General features: G+C 35.9%; 1 protein-coding gene across 1 annotated transcript; it reads right to left on the bottom strand.

Annotated features, from left to right (window-relative positions):
* Positions 1-439: 439 nt before the first annotated feature.
* Positions 440-7454, bottom strand: LOC136219965 (uncharacterized). Its single transcript, XM_066007583.1, has 13 exons — positions 7018-7454; positions 6681-6864; positions 6514-6582; positions 6327-6425; positions 5493-5572; positions 4596-5400; positions 3496-4190; positions 2938-3022; positions 2766-2817; positions 2625-2674; positions 1872-1919; positions 1145-1330; positions 440-1053 (listed from the first exon to the last, which is right to left on the bottom strand). The coding sequence occupies exons 1-12, from the start codon at positions 7272-7274 to the stop codon at positions 1154-1156; spliced, it is 2601 nt and encodes an 866-aa protein (XP_065863655.1). The 5' UTR covers positions 7275-7454; the 3' UTR covers positions 440-1053; positions 1145-1153.
* Between the last annotated feature and the right edge of the window lie 3229 nt (positions 7455-10683).

Raw genomic sequence — 10683 nt, 5'->3', positions numbered from 1 at the left:
AAAAAAAAAAAATATAAAGTTCCCTTGCAACGGGTAAATAAACGGGTCCTAAAGCACAGACCCCAAATCATTTTTGGAGGTCGATTGTTTGAGCGTTCCTAGTAGAATAAGGTCTGGATGAAGTTTATGTTTTACTTGCCTAGAAGGGAGAAGCCCGAAGAGGCGAAGGAACGGAATTAAGGAAGTGAAGTCCAGGGCAAACTGTAACAACTTCTTCCTTACCTTCCCTGACTACTAAGCTTAGACTTACCGGATTGAGAAGAAAGAAAAGTCGGGAGTACTCAATGAGTAAACGTCGTTCCATTCTTTACACAATTATCACGTGGATTATGACTAGATAACCATTTTGACACTCCTACATTCAATACAAGGCGATTGCAGAAACTTTGACCCTAATCACATTTAAACACAGAATAATTAATGCATCAGTCGCACATGATTGTACAAATATATAATGTTTCTTCATGTTTCACTTAAAAATACAAACAGTCAGAAACTCAAAGGGTGAAAAGGTAACTAAGATATTTATAATACAACCAGAAAATTTTGTGATCTAACAACAAACTCTCTGTACAACTGCGTATTTCCTGGCCTTATATCTCAATGCATTAAGAAGAAAAAGTAATGGATGCAAATTAATGGGGTCCAATTATCATTTTTCCTCAGCAAAGCAATCACCGGAAATGGGCAGAACCGGAAGGTAAACTGCACTGACGATTACTGAAGTTTGGAATCTGTTTCACAAAAGTCAACGAACTTCATATTTAATTTCAATAAAGTCACTCAGGCCAACTTATGTATAAAAATTCACCGGAATGTTGATGTAGCACAGAAAACAATTGACTATATATATATATATATATATCAGCATTCTAGTGAGTTTTCCTAAACAAATTGGCCAGAATAACTTTACTGAAATCAAATGGGGAAATTAGTAATTTCATTAAAAGAAAATGAAAGTTCAATGACCTCGGTGAAACAGACCAGAAACTTCAATGACCATCAATGTATTTTACCCCATAGATGGAGGAGCATTCATACTATGGTGCACATCTGAAACAACGAAAGATCAGGGAGAAATTTGAATTTGCCCCAAGAATCAGCACACTGAGGTTAGAACTGATATGAATTTGGGGACATTTACCTTTGGATTTTATACAAGCTGCACAACAGCAGCCACTCGCAGGGTCCCGTTTTGAAGTAGTTCTGAAAGTTCATCAAATAGCAAAGCAGTTCGCCAGCCCCATCCCTTGGGAGCTTTGGGTAGAAGAGTACCTCGTTGTTTAAAGCTTCCGAACACCATAACTTCTCTCTTTGATGGACAAATCAACTGAAACAAAAATCACAACAGAACCCAGATTATTACAATGTATCTTCTAAACTATGGGTGCAGAGGTGGGATAGAGGTGGCAATTGTGTACACGACCACAAAACACGAGACAGACCCAACACGAATTTAGTGGATTAGCATTTTATTAAACAGGTAATGGGTCATCGTTGGGTTTACACAAAATTGACATGCAAATTTTTGGGTTGGATTACATTAGGGATAACATGCTACCTTGAAAATGACACAAATATTTAAAATTATTAATTATATTCTCATATATTTACATGTCATCTTAATAGAGGTAACACAATTATTATTGTTCACTCGCGAATATAACTCGAACGCCTCATATGAACAAGTAGGGAATTGTTAAATAGATACAGAGGTAGTAAAAAGCTACATGTGACCCGCAAACACGACTTGAAAACAATACTAACCCGATTGAGTTGACACAATCGATAACTGACACGACACTAATTACACGAATTGACACCCCTATATGTGGCCACATAGTTTTGCAGCAACTTATTTACAACTTCACCTGATAGCGGGCAGTAACCTTTTCGCGGGAATCTACATATGTATGAACCTGAAAACAAAGGCTTAAGCTCAAGCTCAAGTTCTAATTGAAAACTTTAATTGAAATGTACACAAACCACAATAAGTCAGCAGCTACTTAAGTAGCATTAGATGAACAAATCATTGAGGATGTTATAACAAAAGTAGGGTTAGTTTCAAATAAATGCCCTGTGGCTTTCCGTTTTTGCAGATCGGTACTTGTGGGGTTTTTTTTTTTGTTACAAGCCGAACCCTCTGAGTTGTAAAATTTTCATTTTTTACTGACTTTGCCAAATTTGGCCGATAACAACCTCAAAATGAAAATCTTCAAGAATTAAAATTGTCTAGTATCATATTTTCTATGGAGCCAAAATCATCATTTTTTGAGTTTTCTCTCTCTAAACATTAACTTTCTCTCTCGTAAAAAAACAATACTTAAATGACCTCGAACCTAAAAAAGTTGAAGAATTAAAGTTGCTTAAAATATCATTTAATTCTTGAAAAAATTCATTTTGAGGTCGTTACCGGCCAAATTTGGCAAAGTCAACAAAAAATGAAAATTTTGCAAACCACATGTACCAATTTGTAAAAATGTGAAACCACAGGGCATTTATTTGAAATTAACCCATGAAAGTATAAGCCTAAGAAAGAAATACTAGGAATAAGGGATATTCATATCCTCTCCTAATTGATACCATAGAACATCTTATGTTGATTTGCCGGAGGAAATACTTACCTTCCTGAAAGAGTCAGCAGGCTCTGCCTTGCGTCGGTGAAGAAATAATCCTGAAAACAGTATAATAACTTCTTTTCATCCCAATAAATAGAAAATAGGTATTGTTTTCAAAATAATTGTTTCTCATCAACATAATGCTACCAAGAGTTCGACGTCCTTGAGGATCCTCATCATTGAAGGCCTGGACGCTAACCTATAAAATTAAATACATCGTTTATACTATAGTTGACTTGTATAGTATAAGAACATTAAATTTGAAAAACAAAGCCATGAACACATTTAGAAACCAACCATCTATCGATATTTCATATACCTTCCACAAAGAACCAGCATAAAAATATTCTTGGGAGTGCTTGACTTGGCCATCATTGAGTCTGTGCACATCCTCAAATTCAACCCTATAGCACCAAATAGCCAATTCAGACAATAAAAAGAAAAAGCAGTTTGAATAGTCATTTATTTGCAAAAGAAAAGAAGGAAATAAATGATATCGTGAGCAGGGCTGTCAATTTCTGACACGACAACATTTTTTACAGAGGCAACCCGCCTGATTATCGTTTTTATTGCATTTCAATCATATATAATCATGTGAAATATATATATCACATAACACGAATTTGGCCACCCCTAATCGTGAGAATTGAAACTGGATTCCAAACAAAGAAAAGTAGGCAAAATCATGACGAATTCTCTTTGAGCGTAGGAGCTGAGTTACAGCATAACTAACAGAAGTCATAGATAATATTTAGAAGTCAAGACTGAATCAAAACACCTCTCTTGCAGTCTGCAGAAGGATCGTAGTTTGAGATCTTAAAAACAATTACTGATGCAAGGAGATAAAGTTTTAGGGAAGTACGAAAGTAAAACTCACCCAAACCTAAATGGAGGGAAATGACTCAAAGGTGTTTTCATATCTAAAGATATAGAGGAACTATTTGTGTTCTCCCATTCAATACCAATAGCATGCTCAGGTGCATCTAGCATCTGAGCAGCAACACCTTGGCTACATGGTGCTGAAATGGATGGTCCAGGTAGCCTGCTTCTCAATTCTGCCTCACAGCCTCTCCCAACATGCTCGCCATGAACATTAGTGGTGCCAATCCCTCCTGGGCTCAATCCAACCAGAGCTGTCAAACCATCTCCAGTTAGGTCTCCACTGTGATCAGTTCTACTCTCTGAATCTTCATTGGCATTAGGTTGCTGGCAGTTTCTGTTGCCCACACCAAAAGGCACCCGGGAAAAGACAAAACGTGTTGGGGGCCATGCAGCTGTTGGAACAAATGTAGTTCCACGTCCAATACCTGCAAGTCCATCAATAGGTCCCCTAACATGAACTCGTTCTGACCTAAAGAGTCCATTCCCATCACTTTGAGTTGAATCAGCAACATATACATTTCCCATGTTACTGGAAGAAATATTCTGCTCATGCTCTTGCATGTAATAACCTGTAGTACTAAATCCTTGTGAAAACCCAAATGGCTGTCTGCAAGCACAAGTCATACTTGCAAAGCAGCAAACTTTACAAGTGTCAGCGCCAATTTCTTGCACTCTCTGGCTTAAAAGCATCTACAATATAGGCCAATAATTGGAAATATTAGCATTTTCATAGAGGTCAAAAGTAAAAGAGTAGCTTGTGGAAAATAAAATCTTATATTTGAAAGAAAAATGAAATTTCTTCTTATAGACAAAAGAGAGAGAGGGAGAGAGAGAGAGAGAGAGAGAGAGAACTGTAATTGCACTACCCACTATATTCCTAGACTGGACCAAGAATTATATGCTTCAAAAACTGAGATAAGCCAGATGGTCAAGGATGAAGAAAATGAAAAACGAAGTCAATGACTCAATTGGTGAGTCAAAGTGCCATAACTAGCATGGACTCTTCGTAATCTCTCTATTGAAGCAAGACACTGTTTTCATTATGTTGCTAACAAAACTGAGAATACTAGGAGCAAACATAAGGCATATACCAACCTGCAGCCAAACGCCGTCATTCACAGCTTTGCAAGGAAACCCCAATTCTTCAAGCTGCTTTCTCACATTTAAAAGTGCCTCAAAGGACATGTTGCAATATAAAAGGGAACCTCCTTCAAATATATTTACAAATGTATCATAGTCCTCCCCGTGAATCCCACAGTTCCCTTTAGCATAACTTTGGACCTGTCTTCTGCCCACAACCCTACCACCCCATGAAATAGAAGGTGGACCACATCTGCCCCAGTCATTAAGCATGAGCCCTGTACAGGATGGTTCCATTGATGTGCAATGACCAGATTGATCACCTGTAACCCAACTGTTATTGTTCAAGTTGTATGAACCTGCTTCAGATGGCCCCTCCATAGCCACTCCACTAGTTCCTCGTCCATTTGTTCCAACACCAATTGGCATTTCAACATAAGAACATGAGGTTCTATTTCCAATCATTTCTGAAAATGGGTTACCCAAGGATGAAGACTGTTCCAGAGCAGAGGAATGAACATCATTCAAATTTGACTGTTTAGAGCTGGAAACTACAACTTGCAAGTCAGCCACAGAATCAATAAGCTCTACCAGAATACCATGAGCTGCACCTTGACCTTTTAATTCATCTTTTAAACAGGGTCCTTGTTCTGATTCCAACCTCTTTCTAGATAAACTATCAACCAAATTTTTGCTTTTTGATTCGAAAGGGTCTGAATGACCATCCACACCCATCTCAGCACAAGAATTTCCTTGCTCAGAATGCTCTGTCTTGCAAAAAGCACCTTTAACAAGAAGTGTGTACAATGCCAATTCAAACCTTTTAACAAAAAAGAAGCATGAAGTTATCCATTTAAATAATAAATCAGTCTCCAGTACAATACCTAATTCTGACAACCTCCACCCCCTTACCGTTTCTCCTCACTAGGTACCCATAACTCGTCTGAGGTTAGTAGAGCATGCAAAGTCTGCGAGGAAAGTTTTGGAAGCACCTACTATAACAGAAGGATCAATAATCCGGAAAGATGATTGACCAAATGTCATAATTTGAAAAGGATAATAGGTTGTCCTCATATATTTAAAATGAAAAATGGACTTCACAAGAACCTTGCAACCAAAGATGCAACAAGCATTCCTATCTAGAACAATAATCACTATAGATTTCACAATCAGCAGCAGAAACAAACAAGAGCTGCAGCTCAAACACAAATCATGGCAAAATAATTCAATGAGAATCACACAAGGTTGAAAAGTGCAGCACATTATACAAGGACATTCTTCAAATTTTAAAAGCCATGTTAGAGAAAGGAATAAAGAGATGAAACATGTACGTTAAAGCTGAAAATTATACTTGCAAATCCTCTGCAATATATATGATCAGCAGTTTATCACCATTCCTCTCAATTCCGTAGGTTCCTCGGTGAGTCAATCACTATAGCTAAACACTCATGACTCTTCGTACCAGCTTAAAATCATAAGGCTAACCATGATACAAGAAAAAAACAGCATTCACTATATTTAATCCAAAAGGGAATAATGATTGTTAGCGTTGACATATGAACTTACAGTATTAACATCGGTAATACCTTCACAAGTTATTAACTTCATTTCAATCTTTCTAGTGCTGTTAATTGTTATGGACTATGTCCCCTTCCCCCCAAAAGAGAGTCACTGAGAATAAGAAAGGGGCATAGCTGCCAGATCCACCATATTACATGCAACTATATCAGTCACTTGAACTTTTACCTCTTTCAATTCCATGGCACCACTTTGGCAGAGGTAGCCCCAGCAAGCATTTCTAACACGTTCTCCATGCATGCCATAATCTTGGCCCTCTGCAAATACCTGAAATACAGAAGTATGTACTGACAACTAGATACTAGGAGGAACATGTAAGTAACGCCAAGAAATGGATATACTGTTCAAACTTAACCTGATATGCCAAGAAATTAGATGTCCATAATTCAGATATAATGAAGTCTGTGCATATAGCACATAAATCCTGCAAAGAAATGCCCAAATGTAAATTGCTATCCAAACATAAAGACTGATCATTAAAGAATCATGGAATCAAGCAATTGGCAACGACAAGTATGATACCTGAAGGTCGAGAAACGAAGCGGAAGCCAAGACACGAAATGCATTGTTATCATTAAGCTTAGGAAGATGCCCATAAAGATAAGCCAAAGCCATTCCAATTGCCTCCGCATTAACGTTCTTATCATCTACGAGCAAGGTCACAATAGGAGAAGTGGCTTCTTTCCAGGGACCATGAAGCATGTTCCTGCCAGGACATTAAAATAGCAAAACCCCTCAAATTTTGTTACAATTAAACAAATTATTCGAAATTTCGAAAAAACTTCAAACAAATTCGCGCAATTCTCAAAACCTATATTCTAATCAAAACGATCAAAACCAAAACGAGAGCAATTAGGACCTGAAGTAGGAACTTCGAGAGAGGATGAGGCGATGGAGATGGTAGGTGGAGCCCATAGCGTGAACAACGATATCAGAGAATGAACCGGAATTGAATCCCTCCATCTGGATATGGTCGCAGAGTGAAGTCAGATTACAATCCAGTGCTCGGAGCTCGCTGCTGCTCCGGTCATTGTCGGAGTGCTGCAAGGGCTGAATGGTCATTTTCATAGGGTGAGGTCCATATGATCGAGTCTGCTGGGGATATTGACTTTCCATTTGTTAGGTCGTAGCGGGTCTTTTGGAGTTCAGAGTGATAGATTAGAGATCAAACGAGCGAAGGAAGCCATTGAAGAACAGATGAAACTTTTTCATTTTTACTATATAATCAACCAAACCATCACTCAGATATGCACGGGACACGAGGGACAAAAGTAGCGGACGAAACGCAGCGTTGTACGCTATAATTTGAAACAAACGACGCGTTTCTCCGGCGCTCCTTTTTTAAGTCAGTCAATGAATAGTTACGGAGCATTAGAGCATGTGAGGTGGTAACAAATTATTGCCATAGACATAAATTACACTTCAAAATAACACCCTTTTTGTTATTTCATAATTTTAATTTTTTTAGTTTTTCTTCTTAGTTTAAAATCTATATATTTTCTCAAATTTCTTTTCTGCCAGATCTACATCTGTTAACTGTATTTATATTTTTTTTCCAGTTTTAGCAAGTTCATCATGTTCGCAAATCTATGCGTAATTGCAAAAAAAGAAATGACTCAGACTAAATGACTGTAAGAGGCTAAATGATGAAGAATGTATTACAACTGTTTTTCAATGAGATTCGACTTACGAGTAGTATATGATTTCTATTTATGTTGTATGCGCACTTTTTTTTATGGTTTTTATTGGTCTTTGTAGTCTATTTTCTTCTCTTTGTGGATCTTATACTGGTTGTAGCCTGTATGGATGAGAAGTTTTATCGTGCTGTATTTGTACTTTGTGATTTAATGGAATGACATATGTCATTTTTATAAAAAAACGGGGTATTCATAAAAAAACAAACAGAATAAAAAATAATATATTGAATAAGATGGACCCCATGTTTTAAGTAGTTTCTTCTGCTTTTTGAGACGTCAGACGCATATCTTACACGCATATCTGATGTCCACTGTCCATTAAAACACTTGTTATTAACTTGTATCACAAAGTTTATTACTTTATTTGGTAATAACCAATATAATGGTTGTTTACAACCAAACCTGCTAAAATAACAATAACATTACCACCACTGGAGAAGTTCTTAACGAGTCTTTTAATATGGATTGTCGATTTAAAGTTTCAACTATCCAATTACATAATTTTATAAATTATGACCACTTAATTTTATTCATTTTAACTTTATAATCATTAAACTCTAAAATGTAACATAAAGGTAATTGATTGTTATGGTCCAAAGTCTGTGGTCGAGTTATAGGTCGATTGGTGAGTAGTCTCCAATCTAAACCAAATCTATTCTTTTTTAATTTTCTATGTTTAGTACCTATATTTGCTAATAGATGAGAACCATTAGAGAGAACGCAATATCTCAGTATTTTTTTATGAAAAGGAACTTAATTGTTGTACACTGAAACATGGGGTACATTTTACGAAAACTGAATACAATTGATACCCTAGGAAACTGCTCAATAACTAACACCGCAGGATTAAAACAAAGCACACTTAAGACATACTCAAAACAAACCACACGCCAACACATAGTAAAATTAAATAAATAATATCCTTAGGTCTAAGAATTTTTTTATTTCTTGTTGTCGTGAGTAAAACGACTGTAAACTTTAAGAGGTTTATAATTTGGGCGTATAACATTACTCCACCCCCTCAATATTGAGCTTGTCCTTGAGCGAAAAAGTAGGGTATTGTTGCTGCATATGAATGACATCCTCCCAAGGTGCATCAATTGGAGAAAGACCTTCTTAATAGACGAGAACCTGATTAACACCATGAATGGACCGACGGCCCAGAATTGCTTGTGGCAAGGCACTAAGCTCACCATTGTTGGTGGAAGGAAGAGAATAAGGTGATGGATCAACCGCTTCATCGTGATATTTCTTCAAGACTAAATGAATGTGAGAATCGTATAACAGATCCAATTTGTAATCAACATAACTAATGTGTGCCAATACTTTAAACGAGCCATAAAATTTAGGACCAAACTTCCGATGAGTACAAGCTCGAAGAGAAGGTTGGTGATAAGGTTGAAGTTTAAAAAGAACCAAATCACTAACCTCAAATTTTAGATCACGATGGCATATATCATAAGTAGTATTCATTCGTTATTGGGCATAATGTAATCCATAGATTAAATAAAATAACATCTTTATCTTTAAGTGTAAAATCCACGGCTTCCAAACGAGGTGAATAGGACAATAAGAGCATGTCTAATGGTTTTCCATAAGGACTAACCTGCAAATAAAAAAAAAAGTTAAAAGTTGGTATTTAACCATTAAAATTTACAAAAGTATGTGTATCTAGATTTGGTAAGTATTATCCAACATGTGAATAAGTGGACCCAACAACATAAAAAAAACCCAATAAAAAGCTTGCAATTTTTTTTTTTTGTAAGACATAAAAAGCTTGCAATTAATTTTATTATATATTTTTTATTTATTACTTATTACTCTAAATTGATTTTTCTCATATTGAATTATATTATTTATTACTGTAATTTTATTCAATAAACATTTGATTGTTGAGATTTAACCTGAAATTTTAACTCATTAATCAAATTATAAATATTTACTAAGATAATAAATAGTAAAATTTAATTTTTAATTATTACTATAATATTTGATACTATTAAATAACTTAATATTAATAAATATTATTAAAAAAGATTAGATTAGAGTAAATAAAATAAAAATTTTGACGTGTGGGATCCATTAAAATAAAATGAAAGTATCCAACCACTAGAGATGATTTTTAAGAAGAATGTTTTAATATGGAGAGTGTTTTGTAATGGTGAAAATTGATGAGGTGCCAATGGGTAAAGTATCCAATCATTAGAGATGCTCTAAGTAAACAGTTTAGGAGAAGCCATTCCATACACGATCTCAAAATAAGTAGCATGAAAAGAGGTATGAATCTCGTGTTGTAACAATATTCTGCCCATAAAAGCCAATTGAACCATTTGTTTGACTTGTCACTTGTAAAACACCGTAGCTGCATTTCAATGGTGTGGTTCACCATTTTAGTTTGACTGCCACTTTGAGGCTGGTAAACAAAGGAAAACACATGTTGGCCCTTGTAATTTGAACTACACGATCCAAAAAGCACTAATAAAGGTGACATACCTATCCTACACAATAGTTTTCAGGCATCCCATGAAGCTTAACAATATTGTCAAAGAAGACTTTGGCCACAATGACAACCGTGTAAGGGTGAGATAAAGGAATAAAATGCGCATATTTAGTCGATCAATGATAGGGGCATTTTGTCCTCATCTTTTAACGTGATTTACGGTTTAATTTCGAGCTTAATAGATAAGTTTAATTACAAAACACGCCATCAATCAACCACCACAGGGAAAACAGATTTAAAATGAGAAGGGGGGTAAGGCGTTAATGAAATCCATTAAAATGTTTACCAAATACGATGCAGATTTGGAAGTGGTTGTAAGACTCTAACC

This window comes from Euphorbia lathyris, chromosome 2, assembly GCF_963576675.1.
Source record: "Euphorbia lathyris chromosome 2, ddEupLath1.1, whole genome shotgun sequence".
Lineage (NCBI taxonomy): Eukaryota > Viridiplantae > Streptophyta > Magnoliopsida > Malpighiales > Euphorbiaceae > Euphorbia > Euphorbia lathyris.
This window is presented reverse-complemented; position numbering and strand designations above follow the sequence as displayed.